Here is a 23,762-nt window from a genome sequence, read left to right on the forward strand (position 1 = left end):
GATAAATCTCTTAAATTAAAACAAGTTCGAAATTAATTAATTTAAGGTATTTGAATGGAAATGTTTTGATTCTAATATAATTCTAAGAAACTTGAGGTAACTGAGAGGAATTCATCCTTGTTAAGATACTTTCTTCTGTTCTGCTAAGGAGCCATCTACAAACGTTTTCTCACTATCACAGTGGTACTAGAAGGGTGCATATCGCCATTTCAGTTGAAGGCATACATTACTCTTTTGTGTGTGGAAATCTTCTGCAGTAAGTCACCAGGATAGAGCAAGGGCTGTTGAAAAGTAAAATGTGAAAAGTAGTCCCTTTGAAAAAAGTTTGTCAGGTTTCTTTGTTTTGTTTTGTTTTGTTTTTTAATGGCTTTTGTACTAATGGCAGTGTGAGTGAAAAGTGCCATTAAAATTTATTAGCTGCCAAGTTTTGCAGAACTCAGCCTTTGCATAGAATGGGCTTTGTGCTCTGAGCTGTTCCCTGCAAGGAGCCAATAAATGTGTTTTCCTTTATGGCCAGGTCACAGTATTTTGTGCCAGAACCTCAGTCTTGGATCGATTGTAGTCACAAGGGGGAAACAACTTGTATTTATTTTGGAAAATAAAATTAAAAATAAGATCGTCCTAATAACCAAATCAAGAGATTTGACATCAGACAGTCTGTTTCCCTGTTATTTCTGCTGTTTACACGTAGTCACCTCCTATTTATTATTACTTCTCTCAAAAAAAAAACCTGTCAATAATATTGTTTCAGATTATAAATATCTAGAGAATTTATTTCATTTTCACATATTTTATGCTTGAGAGGTTATGAGATATTAATAATTTAAAGTGAGTAGCTTGAACTTTGGTTAGTGCCTTGAACTTTGTTGAAGGAAGGAACAATGCCCAGTTAGCCCATTATTTAGGGAACAAAGTTGTGTGCCCACGTGTTGGAGTGTTTTCTTTTGTATTGTGCATTTCCAAGTAATGAAAATTAACAAAGGTTAAAAAATGAAGAATTTCTGTGCTCAGGAATTTTTAAACTAGTCCTGTTGATATTACTGTGTTTCAAAATCAGATTTCCAAATAATCTAATTCTTGAGTTTGTGTCAAGCTTGCTTGTTTAAGCCTGGTCCATGTTTCTCCATATATCAGATGTGGATGTCTATCCAGGTTCCCAAGAGTTTCTTTCATGCTGCATGTGTGGTGAGCGTAGGGTTTGATGCCTCATTTTCTCCTGCGGCACTGTAGGAAAAAAATAGTGATGTCCTGACTGGATGTGCTGGCTAGCTGTTGTGTTGTGTACCTGATGCTCTGTCATGATTAAACCCTCTGGTAAGGGACGTGGAGCTAGGTGACTAGAGAATAGAAACACAAAACATCCTTTATTTTGGGAACTAATATTTCTAAAAATCCAGTTTGCCTCTGAAATCCAATTTTTGAAAAGGTGTTTACAAACTTATTCCAGAGTGAGGCTTGACCTGAGCTGAACTTTTTCTCTTCTTAATTCTTCTCCCTTTATTTAGTACTACCATAATCTGCAGTCATTACAAAGAACAACAAGTTTATAAAGTCAAAGCAAAGGTCATTTCTCAGCAGCCATCATTCATTATGAGGAGCTTCCAGTGTATCTGTAGGATACTTGTTTACTTGTTTTGTGATTTCCTTGAACTTGATATTGGCATATAACGCACTTGATATTGCATTATTTTGCTTAACATGAAGTACCTCGGCATTTAGTACAAAAATCGACATGTGGAGATTGTTCAATAAGTATTTGGTAACTCTGAGTTAACTTAGGCCCCATATATAAATTTAAAACAGTATTTGTCAAGTATGTGTACAAGACTCTGAGTGATTTCGTTTGTGGATTTGTGAATGTAGATGTGTCCGAGTGTGTGTCTTTGTGTGTTACAGTTGTTGATATTTTGCTTTTTATCTCCAGGTTCCAGTACAGTGGTCAGATATGATCACCTTGAAGGCCAGAATGACAAATTATGGCTTACCTAGATACCGATGGCTTACTCACGCTTGGAATTTTTTTCAGAGAGAGGTAAATGCTACAATTTATGAGGTAGAGGGTATGAAATAAATGGCACACTTTCAAAACACATGTTCAAAGCTTTGGCTTTGGTCGCTTTCTCTGTACTGAAAAGTGAAGCCTGTGATTCAGTTACCATTGGTGTAATTCTTTGCTGAGAAAGCCTTTAGGAACTGAAGTCTCTGCTTTTCTTCCCAAGAGCCATTGTCTCTTCTTTCCACACATTCCCATAGAGTTTAGAATTCCTTAAAATCCTTTTTACTGAACTACTGTCAGCTTTCCTTTTTCTGAGACTTGCTCAATAAATATCCAAGTTCTGTTTGAATAGATAATTTTTCACGGCTTACCTGTATTTTAAGCATCACTGAACGTTTTTTAAATGATTGTGTTCATTTGAGAATTAGGAGTCAATGTTTCATGAAAGACATCAACATTCTAGTCAGCAAGACCGTGGTTCAAATCCTGATTGCTGCTAATGGTTTCATCAGCTTTTATAATTTACTTAACTTCCTTAAGCCTTAGTCTCCTCACCTGTAAAATGGGGATGATGAAATACCTACCTTGTTGAGTTCTTGAGAAGATTGAATGAGATGATTTTGATCTCATTTAACCTGTGGTTATTAACAGAAACATTACAAAGTGTAGGTGGTTTTAGTTTTTCTTACCTAACTTCCACATAGCACTGAAACCAATCATCTTCTCAAATGGGGACGATATTTAGGTGTTTAAAATCTGGTGACTGGAAGTTAGTCACAGATCTTGCTTCCAACCAAGCTTTTCTCCCAGGCGGTTTCCTTGTGATTGGAATGACATTTTCAGATGACCAAATATATCCGTTTCCTTTCATTTTATTTAGAGCTGGGTCACGAAGCATTTGAGAATCAGTGTCTTACATGATGGACGTCCAGCTGTCTGCTCAGTTACTCTGTCTTGGCTACTGGCTGAGGTTCAAGTCCAGAATAATCTCCAAATCTGGCCCTTTGTGTTAGAGTTGTTGAGATGGTGAAAATTATCATTGTCACACAGATTTCCTGTTTATTTAAATGCTTCCTGACTTTGTTTGTTTACTGTTCATTTGTACTTAAAACAACATGAGGGAAAATAAGTAACACATTAGGAAATTTATAGAATGCTGTGTTCAGCTGTGGCTCTGGGTAGAAGCTGCTTACTACTCTTTATTTTCTGGGATTTGTGATGTAGACCATGACAATCCAGGTTAAAAAACAAAGCAAGTTTTTTTTTTTTTTTTCCCTAATGGTAAGACAAGGAGCTTCACCTCCACAGACAATGTACAAGTACTGTGGATGATGGTACACATATTTTTAGATTTGCTACACAAGTTCCCTTCTCTTTGTCATAGGCTTATTTCACCGTAGAGGAGGTGGTAAAGATCTCTGGGCATCCCGAAAGAGTGTTTAAAAGCCCATTGTACTGGTTTGCTAGGGCTGTGGCCATCATAAAGCCCCACAGACTGGTTTAAATTAAAATTTAAACCAACAGAAATCTATTTTCTAAGAGTTCTGGAGGCCGGAAGTCTGAGGTCAAGGTGTGTAGAGTTGATTTCTTTGGAGGCCTCTCTCGTGGGCTTGTAGATGGCCGTCTTCTCCCTGTGTCTCCACTTTGGCTTCCCTCTGTGTGTGTCTGTGTCTGAATTTCCTCTCCCTAGAAGGACATCAGCCATATGGGACTAGGGCCCACCCTAATGACCTTAATTTAATTACCTCTGTAAAGACCCTGTCTTTAAATCTGTTCACATTTTGGGGATCAGAACATCAACATGAATTTGGGGTTGCATACAATTCAGCCATAACACTCCTCTTACAAAAGAAATGGTACCTCTGAAAGTGACATTGGCAAGCCCCAATTTTCCTGACTCGTCATTCAGTGCGGTTCTGTGCCTGTCCCTCAATTTGGGGGACTCTCACTTAAGCCCTAGTAATGTTTATTTAATACCTTTAAAAAAAAAAACACTGCCTTTAAAAAATCTGTTTATTTTTTTTAACATAGTGGTTGGAGCATACAGTCTTTGGCATAAATAGGCTCTGTGATCTTGGCCAGTTACTTGACCCATCAGAGTCTCAGTTTCTTTATATGTAAAATTGTGGTGGTATTTTCTAAGTCGGACGCCATGTTAGCAAGAGCGACCCTATCTTGATGCGAATTTAAAGGAGGCAGAGAAACTACGAGGAGATGTAGCCCATAGTCACATGTAGCGTAATAATGGGTTTGCTTCAGGGAGTTTTCAGGAAAAGTTTCAATTCAGTATCTTCTGTTGATGAAGAAAAACAACTATGTAAAAAGGAAAAACATATCTCAGTGGCTTATTAAAATTAAAAAACAAATGCTTGGCATTGAACGTGATATGCTTAAGTTATTTGGAAAAGTCATTTCTGTGGAGCACCTCATTTCCTGACAAGGCCAGATAAATGGGCCGGTCTATTGTGAATGGGGTTAAAGTGTTCCAAGAACTGTTCTGTCATCAGCATAGAAAAACACATCTCCTTAGGAAATGAGAAAAGTAGGTTTTCTCTGGGTACAAGAATTTTAAAAGACTGACTTGGAGAGGTAATAGTTTATGGCTTTTAGAAAGTAAAATCTTTTACTATGTATGTTTTTTTTATGGATACCGAATGACATATAAAATATGTGATGTCAAGTTATGTTTGACTTAATTTGTGATGTTTATAGTATATTCATGGCTTTTAGAACAAGTTTATAAAAGGAAAATACTAAAAATATTTTTAAAGTTTCTTGGAAATTTTTAGTGTTACTCATAGTGTTCAGTAATTCATTTAGAATAGTCTTAAGGTGATCTTTTTTTCTTTTTTAAAATCAGATATTTAGGCGCATGAAAAAATGTAAAATCATTTTTTAGTATTTTCCTTGTTTAATTTTACATGAGAAGTTCAGAATTATTTAAAGTGGATTTTCGCTGAATTTTAAAAGGGTAGATTGTGATATTTTTATGACTCAGTGTTAGTCCTGGGCACAGACTGATCTGCTGGGCAGCGAATTTGCACAGCCAGTCACTCTGGACAGAGTTCTTCTCAGTGACTTCACATAGTCCTTGTTTTTCACTATATGGAAGAATAACACCTCGTCTATCCAAGGACAGGAAATTCTCATAGTTAATTATTCTGAACCTAATTTACAAGGTTTAGTGAATTGAAAATTTGACCAGAGAAAATTTTTGCTAATCGTTGGTGAAGTGAGACAAAAAGGAAAAAGACATAATTGGTTTTCTTAAAATCTAGCTTTATGAAAGCTGAAGGAACTTCATTTCTTCTGAGATTAAGGTGATAGAGTTGTGACAGTTTATTTCAAGAATCTCATTTGGTTGAATTACATTTTGTTGGCCTAATATATGTTTTTACACCTCAAAAAGTTTTGCCAATTTTACTGGTTAATGAATCCAAGTCTGGTAATCTTTGTGGTGGGGGCTTTTGTCAACAAGTCTTTCTACGGAGATTACATAAACTTCTAATCTAATATTTAAATTTGTTAAGCGATTAAACTGGCAACTAGGCAGATAGATACATGTACATTAACTACTCTTTAGTGCCTGGGAGCTTACTGATAAATATAAGCTTTCAGCGATTTGTCTTGTTAGTTGTGAATATTAACTCTTTGCTATATGATCACTCAGAGAGGACCTGACAGTTGGGGAAGGAGACTTAGTCATGCCTTCTCTGTCTTCATCTGTTACGGGCATTCTTGTTCAGAATTGTTCCATTATGGAGGCCTTTAACTACACTTCGGTCATCAGTGTAGAATGTACACATATCTTTAGGTATTAACAGAAGTGAATTTACCTCTGGGTTGAAAAAAAATTAAGAAATCTAATGTTGAATCTCCTATAAATTAAGAGAATATTTTTGTAGTTTCTGAGCCTCACCAGTCATTGTTTTGCAGTTCAAGTGCTGTGGAGTGGTGTATTTCACTGACTGGTTGGAAATGACAGAAATGGACTGGCCCCCAGATTCCTGTTGTGTAACGGAATTCCCAGGATGTTCTAAACAGGCCCACCAGGAGGATCTCAGTGACCTTTATCAGGAGGTAAGGCCACATAGTTAACTTACAGATACAAGTTTTCTTACAGCGACTGAAGTAAAGAATCAATAAGTTCCCAATGGAAGTTTCCTCTTTTGTCTAAATACAAAGGGCCTTAATTTTTTTCTTTGCTATGTGGAGAAACAGAATAAAGCTAAAAATCAATATAAAAAGCTGAACTCTAATCACATTTTAACAAAGAAAATTGGGAAAGACTAGGTTTTAGAATTAATTGGATTTTAAACTGTGTTGTCTAGAATCAAGTTCTATTGCCTCCTCCTAGGGGTCCTTTGAAAACAGACACAAGCAGAGTGTGTAGCTAATTCTGGATATTAGGGAAGACATGGTTTGGAGTTCCTGAATATCTATTTTAGGGCCTCCACCTAGATTAAAACAATGTAGGGGGGAGTAATTGCACTCTCCAAAGAAAATACTGGCCTCTACTCTTCAGTTCCCCCTGCTGGCTAATGATCAGTGATGTTCGTTTTAGTTAGCTGATTTAATGAAATCAGATGCTCACTAGAATTAAAATCAAGTGTCACATGCCCAAGAACCTTGCATATTTGTGTTTTCTGGGAGAGTTTATTAGACTATCAGTTATTCCTTTGTTACCAGTTTTCCTATTTCTTCATTTTTAGTGGTGTCTTTCAAATTTTGTTAGTAGTGGAATCCTATTTTCAAATTAAAATCTAGAACTACTAAACCATCAAACCTAGTAGCCAATGGCTACATGTGGCTATTTAAATTAAAATGAAATAAAATAAAAGTTTTATTTCCTCAATTGCACAAACCACATTTTAAGTGTTCAACAGCCTGTCAAGATTAGCTGCTTCTGTACTGGACGATACAGATATAAGACATTTCTACCATTACAGAAATTTTTATTGCAGTCTTGAATAGAATAGAATAGAAGCTCAAAATGTAAATCAGATGGTAAGGAAGCTGCTCAGGCTGAGGGGCTGGAATCATTTCCAAGATACATCTCTAGTCAAGCACCCGGGTACCACAAAGCACTGCTGAAAACCTCTGCATGTAATATAACACACACACACACACACACACAAACACAGTATAGCTATAAGGAATGAAACTTGAAAACAAAATACATCAGGATTTGGAGTTCTGGTCCAAACAGTGGAGCAGGTAAGCACTGTACTTCCTCTTCTCATGACCACATCAAAATTACAACTAAACTACAGAACAGCCATCATTGAGAATCGCCTGAAGTTTAATTGAATCAAAGTCCTACAACTAAGGACACACAGAAGAAGCCACCTTGAGGCTGGAAGGAGGGGCAGAGACATGGAACAGACTGGTCCCACACGCATGTGTGGTGATTAAAAATTGGGAGGGATATCATGGCTGTGGAGGTGCCCCCTAGGAGGAGCAAGGGGTTCCAGCCCCACACCAGGCTCCACAGCCCAGGGTTCCAGCGCCAGGAAGACAAGTCTCCATAACTTCTGGCTGTGAAAATGAGCAGAGATTGTGGCTGAGTAAGACTGAGGGCGGTTGGCGTCCCAGGCATTCCTACTAAAGGGCCCACACATGGACTCACTAGCTGACAGACTCACTCACTCTCAGCTCCAGCACTTGGGGCAGCAGCTCGAAAGCTGCCAGGGAGATACAGGGAAGAACAGTACCGTCTGCCTTCAGGGGCAGCTTTCTCCGAGACAGAAGTGCTGGCAGAAGCCACTGTTCTTTTGTTGAGCCCGCCCCCTTTCCAGTGTGCAAAGACGGCCACTGTATCTGAGTCTTCATTAATGTGGCTAATGCCTTTCACCGCTCCCTGGTGATTCCCTGAGACGCCCCCTCCACACAACTTACAGACACACTCATGCCACTTCCAGTGGCTTTCCCATAAAAATTGCTTGTCTTGGCTCATGCTGCAGACTTTCCTAAAATCTCTCAAAGGTTCATAAAGTCAAACAAGCAGCATCTGGCTTCAACGCGTCCCATAATTCTTGCTGAGCAGCCTCAAGCCCAGCATTAGTGGCAGGTGGTCTCAGTTCACAGCTTGGCCTCTCCCAGGCATCTCTAAACCCAGCATGGTTGGCTGCCATCAGCAGATTGCTTTTGGCTCATACCAGGTGGCCCTGGGCAGGGCACAGGCTGCAGCAGAACTTGGCCTTTGGCAAAGCCAGAACACCTGGTGGCCAGCTTCAGGCCAAACTGGAGCATCACCCGGCATGCCTCTGCAGATGACACACCTGAAGGACAGACTGCATAGGCACCAGAGCCCTGCTAAAGCAAATCCTGCACCACGGGGTCAGCCCCATCACCACAGCAGGTCCTCCAATGTAGCCACAGCCAGTCCTCACAGCCAAACAGCCTGAGGGTCAATCCCTGCCACAGATGTGCCAACAGCAACCAAGGCTCAACTACAGCAGGAGGGCATACACAACCCCCACAAGGGACACACCTGGAGCACTCGGCTCTGGTGACCAGGGAGACTGCACCACTGGGCCCCACAGCACACCTACCACATAAGACCACCCTACTAAGATTGGGAGACAGCAGCCCTACATAATACATAGAAACAAACACAGGGAGGCAGCCAAAATGGGGAGACAACGAAACTTGTCCCAAATGAAAGAACAGAACAAAGCCCCAGGAAAAGAACTAAACAAAATGGAGACACACAATCAACCAGATGCAGAGTTCCAAACACTGGTTATAAGAATGCTGAATAATCTCAGGGAGAATTTCACCAGAGATAGGAAACATAAAATTGGAGATAGAAAACATAAAAGAAGAACCAGTCAGAAATCAAGAGTATAATAACTGAAATGAAGAATACATTAGAGGGAATTACCAGTAGATTAAATGAAGCAGAGGACTGAGTCAGTGATTTAGAAGATAAGGTAGCAGAAAACATCCAATCAGAAGAGCAAAAATAAAAAAATCCCCCAAAATGAAGATGGTAACAAAGTACCATGAAGTGAGTGGCTCAAACAACAGAAATGCATTGTCTCCCAGTTCTGGAGGCCAGAAGTCTGAGATCAAGGTGTCAGCAGGGTTGGTTCCATCTGAGGGCCGTGTGAAAGAACCCGTTCTCTGCCTCTCCCCCAGCTTCCGGTGCTTTGCTGGCCATCATCGGTGTTCCTTGGCTTGTAGAAGCATCACCCCAATCTCTGCTTTATCTTCCCATGGCATGGTCCTTGTTTGCATCTGTCTGCAAATTTCCCCTTTTTATAAGGACACTAGTCATATTGGAACAGGGGCCCACTCTTCTCCAGTATGACTTCATTTTATCTAATTTTATCCGTAACGACTGTATTTCTAAATGAGATCAGATGCTGAGGTGCTAGGCATTAGGACCTCAACGTACGCATTTGGAAGGGACACAATTCAACATGTGTAACAAGAGTTGTTGAAACAACTGAATAACGCAGGTTGTTTATTTGGAAAGATAATCAAAATAATTTTAGTCGTGCTTCACACTATTGGGAAGCATTGTGTTTGGATATTATGATTTTAAATCTATTATGTTTAGTAACATTTTGGCTTTGAATAAAAAGGAATATACAAGGTGTTGTATACTGAACATTGTTGGATCAGTGTCTCTGAGTTCCTCAGTGATTATGCTATATCTTGTTTTCTGGGTGAAAGCTGAATATTGGCTGGTGTCTGCAGTAGGGATGGCCAGCTGACAAGTGCAACAGTTAAAATCCTGTCCATTGCATAATATTCAATGCAGACATAAATGTGTATATTCAAATACATTATAACTCACTAGGTTTAAAAAAATACAGATGATTACAGTATAGATAAAAGTGTAAACATGTAAATTGAAAGCTATCAACTTTCCTAGTGTGCAATTAATCCATTAGTTAGTTTTTAGGAGTGGCAAGTCAATAGGGGAAGTTATTGGGCTACAACAACATATATAATAATGTCTACCTTCTTTAGTGTTTAATACTGATAATATGATTGTAACCAATATTGATCATGAGAATGGTAAAACATGAGTTTACCAGATCTTCTCACAAAGTCTTCACCTCATATAAAGTTCACTTCAATAAAGTTTTACTTTATTATGTTGAACAGCACTCAGTTAAACATTTAATAAAATTTTCTTGTTGTAGAATGCAATTTATTTTTACTTGTTTGTCTTAGATTATTTCCACTACTAATATTTATAATGGGATGCTTTACTCTCAGGTTATCAATAATTGCTTGTTCCATGAATTTTGAGATTGGAATAAGCCACACTGTTGTGCATGTGCAAATTGATGGCCCAGATTATTTTAAAAGTTTTTACTCATATTTTCATCAAACAACTTTCAATAGCAAGCTGGCATTGTCAGTGATGAAATGTTTCTTTAGACAGAATTCCAGCAGAGATGGAGGTTCATTATATCAGAGTAATCTGCTTTTGCATTTGTAATTCATAACGGATGCTGATATTGGTAATGTTATAGAGCATACTGATAAGCATAGCTAACTTACAAAAGTGGATCACTTAGTAGTTTTATGGCAATAGTACAATTAAATCCATCATTGAAAATAAGACTTCATTCCACTTTGCGCTGGAGAACATGTTTCCTAATTGCAGTGTGCCCAGAGGTCACCCTCCTGGAAGATGAGGGCGCTAGAAGAAGGAACAAGTGAGGGACAGCTAGAGGTATCTGGGATGTTTACTCTGAAGTAGTGAGTCCTAATGGGAGATATTTCAGATGTCTTCAACTATTTCAAAGTTTATCATTCAGAACAGGAACTAGGCTTACCCATTGTGGTTCCAAAGGCCAGAAGTCACAGGAAGGAAATTTTGAATCAACAGAAGGAAGACCTTGCTCATCAAAATCTGTCCAATTGTGATACGGGTTCTCTTGTGAAATACTGAGTGTCTCGCTTCTAAAAATATTAAAGTCAAGGTCAGATAACCATGTCATTGGTGGGTGGAATGGGTTTTTAAATTAAGAGTGAATCTGGACTAGATGAACTGTAAGGTCCCTTTTATCTTTCATATTCTGTAAGCTCAGAGATAAGAACTGGCTTTCTTCCTGCAATCTTTCTTCAGTAATCTGAAATCAAGGAAATAAATCATTCTCAACCATCCGGTGGCCTGCTTGGTCCCTGACCCAGTAATATTTCATGACATATTTGAAACCAGTGAAAAATGACAGAACAGAAATATAGCAACAATTGCACATTTTTGAAATGTTCCCGTTAGAAATATTGGTGGGTCTGGCATACAGTTCTTCCACTATCCGTAATGAGCTACATACTTGTATGAAAGTCTACATTTAAAAATCACAGATGAAAATATCTCTGACCATCAATTCGGTTCCATCGCATTTTTTCATTCAAAATGTTTTATGAGTAACTACTGGGTTCTAGGTGCTGTCGTAAATGCTGCAGACAAAAATCTCTCTTCTTGTGCAACTTACATTCTTGTTAGGGACACAGACATTTAACAAGAGAAAAACAGCACTAAAAATAATTTCAGGGTCATGTACCCTTTGAAGACTCTGAACGGGCCATGTGCTGGAGAATGGCTTTATTGGTTAGGGAGCTATTTAGGATAGGATGGGTAGGAATGAGCCCTCTTAGGAGGTGACATTTGAACTGAGAACAATTAATGAGAAGGACTGAGCCATGTGAAGATCTGTTGAAGAGTATTTTTTTAGCCTCGGGGTACTGCTAGCCTAAGCCTGGGCCAGCGATACCTGATTGCTCACTACCCTGTTCTTTGGGGTAGTTTGTGCAGCGACATTGTCCCAATACTCTACTGAGACTTGGCCTCAGCAAAGCATCACACTCAGGGTTTTAGTTGGTAACATGCAGGCCTCGCACGCATCTCTTCCTTGTCTCATCTGCTGAGTTTTCCAACATATCAGTTAATGGAGTTCTGCGTCCAGACTTGAGGTAGAGAAGAAAAACAGAAAGAAAGAAGAGTCACAAAGGCTGGTAGACACAAAGTCTTTGTAGAGCAGGCCCTCCCAGCCTCTTGCCCAGGACCTGTGCACTGCTTGGTTGTGTCACTGATCCAAAGTCTGTGTGTCTGATGCTTCGAAAGGCCAAAACTCAAAACGTCAGAGTTTGGAGTCAGGAAAGTTTTGTTTATCAGGAAAGCGCCACTCAGAAGGTGGGAGGCCTGGTGGTGCCTCAGATCCTTCGTGCTTGCTGTGCAAGATTAAGGGTTTTTAAGGGTATAGGGGGAAAAGGTATGTGGAATGCTGGTGGGGCAAGTTTTAATTGGAGGACCTTGGAACTTGGCCATTTATGGTCAAGGGAAGTTGACACCGGATCTTTCTGGACAATGGACCCTCAGAGTCTGAAAGAGTGTCGGTTAAGTGCCAGTTATATTCTAGTCCTTTGGTTCCGTGTGTGTGTATGTGTGTGTGTGTGTGTGTGTGAGAGAGAGAGAGAGAGACAGAGAGACAGAGAGACAGAGAGAGACAGAGACAGAGAGAGAGAGAGAGACAGAGACAGAGAGAGAGAGAGAGACAGAGAGACTTTGGTTCTGGGTGCAGCTGGAGGTCAAATATCTCTCCTCTGCTCATTCTCCAGGTACATGACGTAAGGTCTTGGGCTGCTGTCCCTGAAAAGCTACTCAGTACCTCCTTAAACAGGATAGGATCATTGTGAGCTGGTTCTGCAGTTCCAGATGGGCTTCACGCTTGGGAACGTGACAGTGCTGAAATTGTTTTGATATTGCATGTGCATGTTTTCAGTGACGAGGATCCATAGCTTTCGTTAACTTGCCTTGGTGTCTCATATCTAGAAGTGTGAAGAACCACACTTGTAGAGAACAGTGGCAGTGTCTGCTAGCTCAGATAGTAATCAAAGCGTAAACTTCTTCCAAGGGTCTAAACATGGCATTGTCGTCCTCCGTATGCCACCTCAAGAAAAATGAATGGAAGTCAACAGGCTCACAACACGCCCCACTTCAATCGTACCAACTCAAAATGAAAATAAACAGGGACAAGGAGGCAAGTAAGTGTAGTCCCAAAGACAAATTTATTGGTTTTGTTGTTAGGAGAAAGACCGCTGTTAAAAGATATTGACTGCTTCTTCAGAAAAATAGTATTTACAGAAGTTTATATAAGGACTAGAAAGAGAGGTTTCCACACAACTGTGTGCCTTTGGGACACTTTTCCTTTCGACCCTTAGCCTTTCTATGTTCCATGAAGTGTTGGGTTTGAATCTCAAATACTCTTAATAATTTTTTTATTACAATAATTTTGTCCCAAACAATTTCTTCCTCTTTAGATGGCTGTTTATTTCTTCTCTGAGTAACAGGAAACATAGACTAGTAGAGCGATAGAGAAAGACAGGCAGTGTGGATGTGAAGGGATGTGATCTTTCTCTCTGGCTTACAGGACAAAGAAGCCAGAGGATGACAAACAGGGATTGGTCTCCAGCGCTCACAGGTGGTAAATGGACATGTAGGGGTGCTCCTTCAGGTTAAAAGTGGGGTCAGCTCATGGTGAATCATGTAGGATGGGTTGTTTGAGGGTTTTATTCTCTCAGTTACATGTTATATGTTCTGTGAGCTGAGAGTCAGGAATTTACACTCAGTCCTCACCCAGACTGGAAGTCCCGTCCCAACTCATCTCCTTTGTACCCTGCTGTCCTTGGCAAATTGTTTTTCTTTTATTGTCCATGTACATTTTTTTTTTTTCTGAGCGGTCTCTTAGCCCTCAATACTTTTTGTTAACACTCTTCTCCTGCTAACTTCTTTGACCAGTTGGAAAGGTGAGTCAAAACTATATGTCTGTTTTGACTAATAGAAACAACTTTTATTTTATGTTGTGTTCACACACAACAACCTAAATGCATAAATATTTCCTCAGCATTTCTGAGCCAGAGGTACAGACTTCACAGAGTGTTGTGGCTACAAAAGTACATGGTGGAGAACAAGATCGCGACCTTCTGGCAAGCGCTACATAGTTATGAGATTGATTATTTTTCTCTCAGGTAACCCTGCTCATGTGACTAGTGGGATTCTTCTTAGAACTAAGTAAAGTGCCACACTGGAAATAAACAAAATTAGGTACAAATGTTAGAAGTCCAAAGCAGGAAGTGAGAGATAGCAGCTTAGGACCCTGGCCAGGCACTGGCTAATTGCATTAAGCTAAAGGTAGTCAAATCTGCATAGAAACGTATCCTCATGTCTGTGGCTAGAATAAGAGATAGGAATTTGATGATCTTAAACTGGGGCAGGAGGAGGAACCCGACATAGGGTAGGCAGTCCTTATTGGCCATTGAGCTTATGTTTGAGATAGGCAAAGGGATCACAGAAAGGGTGTAGGGATTCACTGGCTTCCGATCTTGAAAGATAAGCAGGTGTTAGCCAGGTGCTAAACGCCTGAAAAAGGGCATTCCAAGCAAAGAGTACTGGTGCAAAGGTAGAGCTGAAAGCAAGATAGCACAGCGGGAGAGCCAGGTGGAACCAGCAGGTGCTGGGTTATGAAGAGCCCCATAGGACCTGGTAATGCGTGCGTTTTGTACAGAAGTCTGTGAGTAGTTGCCAAATAAAAAAGGCAAAGGTGTTTACCAAAATTGAGGCATTATTATGAAAGGAAGGTTTAGGACAGAATAGTCGTGGGATTCTGATTTAGTAATAATGAAGCTCCATTCTCAGCTAAAAGCACAGAATCTCCTGCCCAGAGAGTAAACGGTAGGCAGCTTTTAGGCTCAGTGGTTATTTAGATGGAATCTCCCCAAGAAGTTCCATTCTCAGGGTTCTTTTATATAAAGTCAAAGACACATCATTCTACCTCTCTGCTGATTTCATTATCTCCTCAGCAACCGATGGCTGGGATCAGGTGGACTCTGACTTGGAGTGATACCTGTTTTATCATTCAAAGCCCTGAAGGGGCAGTTTGGGCTTGGTGGGGGGTGATGGGAATCCTTTTATCCTCAGGCTTCACTTGATCTAATCAGGCCTTGATGTCTCCTGCCAGTTTTTCTGCAGGTATACAAATGCATTCTTTTCTTTCACTCCTGTTCTCCACACAGTTCAATTGTGAGTTTCCTGTTACCTATTCACTATTCAAACAACTTTCCGTTGTGCTTTATTAATAGAGACTTGCAAATTTTGCCTTTAGAATTTACTGATATGAAAGCTATTATAATATTTTGACCTGAAAAAAAGTACCTCCCACAGTAACAATTTTAGAGATATGCTCAACAATCGTTATATCAGCATGTAGAAAATGAGTTGGAAAAATGGATCTCGAGCCAGGGAAATCTGTAGGAGACGGTTGCAGGTAATTCATGTGAGTGATTGTAAGGGCTGGAGTTCAGGTTGTGCCATTCAGGATGGAGAGGAGGGAATGAAAATGAATGATATTAGAGAGGGAGAATGAACAGGATTAGGTGATGAATTGACTATGGGGGATTGAGTGATGGGGAAGCTGCCAGGACTCTTGACTCGGACCCTGGATAGATGAAGCAGGCATTTATTGCGGGGTGAGATTGACTTTGATTGTTCCACTTTGGAAATGGTGGGTTTAAGGGTCCTGTCAGGTAGTCCATGTGCAGAAACCCAGTAGGAAATATGGAGCTCAAGATTCAGAGCTCAGCCAGAGACATGGCTCTTGTGTATTAATTAGGGAAAGTCTGTTTCTCTCTCATAGACCAGTCATCTGGTCCAGATTGCTAGGCTGCCCGGCTGCTCAAGTTCATCCAGGGCCCAGGATGATGAAACAGCTTACGTTTTAAGTATCGGTCTTCCAAAGTTGCTCCTGTTTTTCTCCAGTTCCAGTCAGTGGAGAGAAGGAGGAAGTGGGAAGGAGCACATCCAATTCATTGAGCTCTACACTCCTCCCCTTTGTCACCTTCCTTCGGAGAGGGCTCATGTGGCATGCTTAGCTGCAAGAGAGGCTGGGAAATGTAGTCTCTGGCTAGAACACTGTGAACACTACATGAATTACTGTGAAGAAATGGAGCACAGACCGGGGTGAGTTGGGGGACTAACAGTTTACAGAGGTTATCAGTGTATGTGAGGCAATGAATGCATGGGAGGAAAGAAGACCACACAGAGAGATGAAGTGATGTAAGAAGCCAAGGACAGAAGTTGGGGAATGGCAACCCTTAAGGGCAGAGGAGGAGTCACCAACTGTAGGCAGAGAACAAATGGAAAGCAATGTCCTAGAAGTCAAAGAAGCAGAGGTGTTTAGGAATGAGTTCTCCTAAGTGAGAAAGCAATGTTCAGTGATTAAGAATGGGCTCCCAGGCCAGATTCTTTGGGTTCAAACTTTGATCTGCTCCTTACTAGCTGTGTGACCTTGGGCATATCTACAACCTCTCTGTGCTTCATTTTTCTCACCTTTTTTGGTGAGGTCGAATTGTAAAATGAGGATTACTACAGTACCCATTTTATAGGGCTGTTCAGAGAGTTAAATGAATTAACATGTTTAAACTCCTTAGGGTAAAGAGGGTCAAATATATGGTGATGGAAGGAGAACTGACTCTGGGTGGTGAACACACATGTGATATATAGATGATGTGTACAGAACTGTACACCTGAAACCTGTGTGATTTTACTAACCATTGTCACCCAAAAAAATTTAATTAAAAATTTTAAAAAAGCTAAAAAAATAAAAATAAAATCCTTAGAACAGTGCCTGTTTGCAGTATACATTACTAGAAATAGCTGAGAGTTAAAGTAAATCAGAGATTGAAAAGTACACATCAAATTTTTAAAATGGTATACATATTTATATAGATCTGTGAGCAAATATTTCACATGCATAACCTCATTCAAGCCCTAAAACAATTCTCTGAAGGTACAGTATTATTATCTCCATTTTACAGATGAGAAAAGTGAGTCCCCGAGAGGCTAGTGAACTAACCCAGTATCATAGAGCCACTCAGTGACTGAGCTCAGATCTGTTTGATTCCAAAGTCCATGCTTTCAGACACTAACATTTTCAGATGTGGAATACACGATGAGGGGCAAGCTGAGCATTTGTAGACTTTTTTCACTTCTAAACCCCAATTTCCTTATCTATGAAGTGAGATAATAATGGTCCCTACCTCATGATAGTCTTCCAAGATAAATAGAGCTACTTAATGAGAAACCCTTAGCAAACCACTTGCATATAATAAATACAGGTCTTCAATGTATGATGGAGGCTAACAACAATAACAGTAATTTATTAATATATTTCTTAAAGTAAATAAAAAATTAGTGATCTATGATGAGTTTTCGCTGGCCAAATCGCCTCTAGTTTTGCTTGTAATGATGGGAAAGAATGCGTTTTCTGATTACATATGTTTGTGCTCTCTGAAGGTAGATTTGCAGGTCAAGGTTTTGGGGACTTCATGTGGTTTCCCACTTGGCTTGTTTTCACACCTTCCCACTTCTTATAGACATACATTTAGGAGGACAAAAAGGCCCAATGAGAGACATTATCTGAATGAGTAGTTTGTAAAAGTTCTGCTCAGTCAAGCAAGGAATGCCTGCTGCTCGCTGGAACAGCCCTCGGGGACAAAAACACCTTCTGGGTTTCTGATTCTAGTCTCCTTATAAACGTTTCGTTTTGTTTCGTTTTGTTTTTGGTAGAACTGAAAAATGTTCAGTAAACGCGGGCTTTAAATTTCATGATTCTGCCTATCTAATGGGGGTAAATTGTGAGGATGAAATGGGATATGAGGGCCTGTCATTATTAAGACATAGGAAGACTTTTTCTACAGGTTTTCCTGTGCGTGGATTTGGTCAACCTTACTCGTAAGAGAACATAATGGCCTGCAGTGAATTTTATTACTTGCTGTTTAATTTTTTTTTTTTAAAGGAGGCATTTATTTCCCTGAAGAGCTTATGATTGTCAGTGGAAAACTTATGGTCTGATTTGTGTAAAGCTCATGAACTGCCAAGAGTCAATTGTTTTAATTTTAGGAGAAATAAGGTGGAAGATTCTATGTTTTACCTGATCATTAACATACGCACTTCCAACTTGACAGTCATGTTTATTGCCAAAAATCAATTATAAAAATATCATACTGGCATGTATGGCACCTAGATTTTATTTAGACTTTATTTCATAAGCACATGAGGTCTGCCTAATTCTTTGATGTGGCCTGAGAATACTAAGGACCGAAACGTCACGGGTGCTCTTCCAATTTTAGACACTCACTTTGGAGATTGATCAGAGAATAATGTCAAGTGTGTAATTTCCTCAAGTGAAATGAGGCATCTTGACATGCCTTCAGAGAGATTCCAGGAATTGTACAGATTAGTAATTTTTCTCTAATGAAAAGGTAATGTTATTATTTACAGTGAATAATTGACCAGAATTTTAGTATTGCAGCAAGTAAAGTAGGTTAGCCGATATGTCTTATTCATAGCTTTGAATTATCTGAATTACTAAGGTAGAGCTCACATTGCTTTATTTAGGAAGAAAACATATTAAGGTAAATCAACTCAAAATATTTTATTTTGAGAAAAGCAGTAAGTGCAATTCAGTTCTTTCCTATTCTGAATGAAAAACCCTTTCTTAAATGTAATGCAGTTTTGAACTCTAACATTTCTATTTCCTCTTTTGACTCACTTAACAGAAATGTTTATTTATGCAACTAAATATCCATGAATAGTACAACAGATTATATAGAGACACATCTATATATTTTTCTTTTCTAGACATAGTGTCTTGTTTTTTAACAAAAGTATCTGAGTTTGCACTGAAAAGTGTAAACCTCATGCATGATCATTTGATTGGCTTAAAATACACTCACAATTTGTGTTCAGACTGAATTACTTCAATGAGCATGATGCAGAGTGGACCATAAATCCTGTTTCTATGAAGAATTTGGAGAATGGCTGAGGAGGACAATTATTTTATACAAAGAAATCTGGGAAAATACTGTCTGTTCAAGACGAGGAATATTTTTTTAGAAAGTTAATCCTTAACATTAAGTAATTGTGTAAATGAATCACTAATACTCAGCAATATGCTATAAGTTTCTACAGTGCCTTCTGAGTCTTCAAAGAAATATTAAATTGTGTGTAGTATAGAAAGATTTGCTCTTTTATTTATATATTTCCACCTTCTATCTTTTTTTATTTTTTTATTAAATAAGGGATTTAATGCAGTGCACAAGAAAGATACAATGAGTTAATAATAAAATATAAATGGCATTGGAAAGTCAGGGTTTAGAACAAAGTAATTAGACATGCTTAATATGAAGACAAATGGGATTCTGGAGTTTCATGTTTGCCTCTGAGCTTTCTGAAAGCCCAGGTAAAAAAGATATAACCATTTGCATGATTTAATGTTAGAATCGAATATTCTACTTTTTCAAAGCCAGCAAAAAAAGTATTTTTTTTCAAGTGGGATTTTTTTTTTATCTACTACTCTAAGTTACCTAAGAAAATATCTTCAATATTATTTTTCACAAATATTATTGAGCAATTTCTTATGATATTCTTTAATACATGTCACTAAATTACATCTTAGTGGAAAATAATATCCAAGGGCATAGGGTAATATAATCCAATGTAGCACATTTTGGTGGACTGGTTTGATACTTGGACATAATTTGAAATATCTAGAGATGTCAATTGATTTCATTTTTTAAAAATAATCTGTATATAATACCTTTTTCTGAGGGGTTCTTGATAGAGAAGCATAAATTATAATTTAGTGTATTCTGATGACAAAGTTAGGTACTAAAATTTGTCTTGTTTGAGGGATTATCTATCTAAATGAGGAAGTGATAAGACTGGTGTATTGTTATAAAAATTGAGGAATCTAACTAGAACTTTTGCTTTGAATAAACGCCTGGACAGGGAGATAATCTTCAAGGCCCAGTGAGCTGGAAGGAGGCCAGGTCCCAACTATGTGCCATATGTTACATTCCCAAATCCACTCTTCTGGGGTACCTGAAAAGCTATTTTCATGGGATCCAAATCCATTCACTTAGTTGCCTTAATATTTTATTGCATTTTCTATTTTTTTTTAAGTTAAAAATTAGTATTATTTTCAAAGCAACATTGACAAAATCAGCACAACCCAAAAAGAGATCATCAGGATGATGAAGTGTGTATATTTGGAAAACTTGGAGGAACTAAGAATATTTAGACTAGAGAACAATTAAAGGGAAAATGATGCTTCACATATGGCTTTCTACCTTTTGGTAGAAAAAGGTATCATCTGAGAGCAGAACTAGAACCAATGCATCTTATTAAGAAGACAGTTTCCAACAAGAAAATGCTTGTTAAGAACTCATGTTGTTCAAATGTTACCAAATTCAGGTTTGGCTGCTTTCTTCTCGTGAGTCAATGATGGAGAGACAAGGTTTGGTGGAAAGAAAAGTAGGTTTATTCAAAACGCTGGCATTCCAGGAAGATGGTGGACTGTCATCACAGAGGCCTCCTTCCCCATTTCTGAATGGTCAAGGGGTTTTATAGGTAGACAAGAAGAGGCGGAACAAAGGAAGGGGGGTGTTAGTCCTGTGATTTCTTAATGCTGACGTCCAGGAGTACGTCTCCTGGGGTCCAGTTTGTTCCAGGATGGTTATCTTGAACCCAGCTGTAGAGGTGATTTATATGTCAACTGACAAAAAATGGCAGTCCAGAATTGCTTCCTGGTTGCCAGCGTACAGATGTCAGAATCAGTATCTTTTAAGTCAACATTCTAACAATTAATCTGATTAGCGAGGTATGCATGCAAGAAAACAAAGTTATTGAATCAGGTAGGAGAGAGAGGAAAAAGAAAAAAATTTAAAATGAAAAATAAACTAAATTGTTAAATCTTGAAAAGTGCATTGTCACCATTGCACAGAAGTGGACAGGGCTGTCTAGTGAGGCAGAGCGTTCCTCTCATTAGAAGCATTTTCTTTGATGGCTCTTTTTGTGTGTATCTGAGCCATACTTTATTTGCATGTCTTAATATTTTTGTTATTGTTGTTGAAAACCGGACATTTAAAATAATATAATGTGGCAACTCTGGAAATCAGGTTCTCTCTCCCCAAAGTTTGTGGTTTATTGTTATTGTTGTTTGTTCATTAATGACTTTCCTTAACTAATTCTGTAAAGTCTGTATTCTTTGTTCTGTGGGGCCCCTGAAGTCTGCTCGGTTAGCTTAGTGATCAGTTAATGAATGAACAGAGGTTTCCTTAGATGCTTGGAACTAGTAAGTCTCCCAGCCTTTGCCAAGTGTGCACAGCGCCTCAAGTGTAGCCAGAGGTGAGATCTTAGTTAGGGTCTTCCTCGGTCTTTCTTTAGTATGTGCATAGTCCTGAGCAAGAGCATAGCCCTGCTCATGTGTAATTTTCTAGATCCCCACAAATATGTCAGAGTTTTGTCAAGGCCCCTAGATGCTTCCCGAGCATTTTCTTTTAATTTTTTTGACTGGCCCATTGTGTGCAATTGCTATCCACTGCCTCAGGGAGCCTCAGTGTTCAGCAGTTACCTCTAATTGCTTTTGACAAACATCTCCAGGGGAAAAGTCTCTTCACCCAGGTTGCGCTGCAAATCAGGTTCAAATAAAGACAAGCTTGCAAGTGAGGTCTTCCAGGAAACCATCAGATAGGACAAATAATGACAGTTCTCTGGGAATGGGGTTTTGAAGGAGCTCCACCCCTATTTTGTTGCCTGTGGTGACTCTAGGCCACTGGTTTTCACCATAATTGTGGGCTGTTGATTTTCAAGGCTACAGAGCTGGGGAGGGGGTATGTGGATATGGCAAATTAAGATGCCACAAAGCTTGCTTTTTTACTGAAACTCAGTTCAGTTGCTTTTCTTAAATAAATGCTCCTCAGATTGCTGGAAGACTTGGGTTAATTTCCAGAGTTCTAAAAGAGTTGATTCTGATAATTTTTGCAAAGGCTTTAATTGCTTATATGGAGGGGAGATATTCAGAGGTCCTTTCTCTGCAAGTTTTGCTGATGTCATTCTAGAAGCACTTTTTAGCCATATTTTTTAAAGTTAAAAAGTTGAACTCATTGACCTAAAAGGTCCCCTCCCACTCTAGAACATTCAGTGTTAACTAATATATCACATTTTTGAACCATCCTGGATGATATAATTTACCTTCTTTTTATAAATGTGATTGTTTAAAATAAAATTGAAACAGACTTTCCTTAATGCCAAAATATGAAACACATAGACTATATCTTATTATCAATCTCTGCTTTATTTTATTGACAGATTTAAAAAAAGAAATATTATCTTTCCTACATAGTTTTCCACATTAGAATGAATTAGTCAAAAGGGGTGGGAGACCTTACACAAATATGAAGAAATACCTACATAGATAAAATTTAAGTGCCAGAGACTATTGAAAAGGTAAAAATCAAATGACAATTTACTTATAGCATTTCAAGAATCATAGGCATATGCATTTCTTGAAATGATTTACCTTTAATTCTGAAATGTATTTTAATTATTACCAAACTATTCATATATCCATGCTAATTCTTTATTCATTAAAGATCCATTTTTATACGAAGTGCTGAGAATATAAGTAAGGAATCAGCTAACCATGGTCCACAGCCATTTGATATCAATTTCTTTAAAGATAGACATGAAGATCTGGTGCCGTATTACTTGATAATAATGTTAAATGATGTGTCCATATAAATTAATTTTCCAGCTGCCTGAAGCTAAACCTTTTACATTTAACAATTTTAATGTAACTCTTTCTAAACTATATTAAATACTTCTCTGCTTAATGAGAAGGCTAGTGATGTAATGTCTCAGTGGCAAATAATCATTTTGGATAATTACCTCACTGTCTTGAAAAACAGTGACAGCCAGCTCTTATGGGCAAGAGCTGTTGAATCAGTACTCAGTGGTGACGTAATGCTCTGGATTTGGCATTTTCATACTTTTAAAGTGTTGTACCTCATACATATTCATTAATGCCTGTTTTTCATAGATTTTCATCTATTTTAATTTGAGCTTTCTAATCTTTTGTGGGATGACACACCAGATAAGAGCTGACACTTACTGAACGCTTACCACGTACTAGCCCCCATTTTAGTGTTTCAATCTGCTTATTTATTTAAATCTCCCAACCTCCCAAACAGGTAGTCACTGTTGGTATGTATGTTTTCAGATGATAAGCCTGAAGCACAGGGAGATTAATTAATTAGCCCAAAGTCACAAAGCTTATAAGTAGCAGAGCAGGGATTTGAAATTCTGAATTCTGGCCCTGCAGTTCATGATCTTAACTATTATTCTACAATGTGTCACATAGCATGCTTGTTAGAATTACACAGAAACATAAGAGTGTATTTGAACTTCAATGAATTGTCTTTGTGACATCTATTTTGGTTTCCCACAGAGTGTGTATATGTGTGTGTGTGCATGTGCATATTGTGTGTGTATTAAATAGGTAAGATGGCTAGAGAAATGATCTTCCTAAACCAATATTAAGTAGTGTTAAATTATGAATATTTTGATTTCACTTTTGGTTAAATTGATGAAACTTTGATAATCTTTTGCTGTTGATTTGCATTACATGGTATACCATAAAAAGGTAGTTATTGAAATGTGTCTATGACTAGTTTTATTTTTTATTTCTTGAGCATAATGACGTATTGGGGTACAGTTACTGATCAATCTCTTTGGAAATCTAAGAATTATTAATTCCTTTTCTCCAATATAATGTACAACCTACCAACTAGTCTTGTTGTCCTTGATTTAGCTGAGTTCTTTGTGGAATATAGAGAAGAAAACAAGGGGAAAGTTATTTAAATAATTATCCTTTTTTTTTTCTTTAATTCAAGCAGCAGC

At 38.5% G+C, this 23,762-nt stretch overlaps 1 protein-coding gene across 4 annotated transcripts in view; it reads left to right on the forward strand.

Annotated features, from left to right (window-relative positions):
• TSPAN12 (tetraspanin 12) overlaps positions 1–23,762 on the forward strand; it is a 66,897-nt gene that overhangs the window by 39,829 nt on the left and 3,306 nt on the right. For all 4 annotated transcript variants that reach the window (XM_033098626.1, XM_033098625.1, XM_033098627.1 and 1 more), the window contains 2 exons: positions 1,925–2,032; positions 5,933–6,076. In XM_033098626.1, coding sequence (XP_032954517.1) covers positions 1,925–2,032; positions 5,933–6,076 — 252 coding nt within the window. The remainder of the gene's footprint in view (positions 1–1,924; positions 2,033–5,932; positions 6,077–23,762) is intronic.

The sequence above is a fragment of the Rhinolophus ferrumequinum genome, chromosome 26, assembly GCF_004115265.2.
Source record: "Rhinolophus ferrumequinum isolate MPI-CBG mRhiFer1 chromosome 26, mRhiFer1_v1.p, whole genome shotgun sequence".
In the NCBI taxonomy this organism is placed as follows: Eukaryota; Metazoa; Chordata; class Mammalia; order Chiroptera; family Rhinolophidae; genus Rhinolophus; species Rhinolophus ferrumequinum.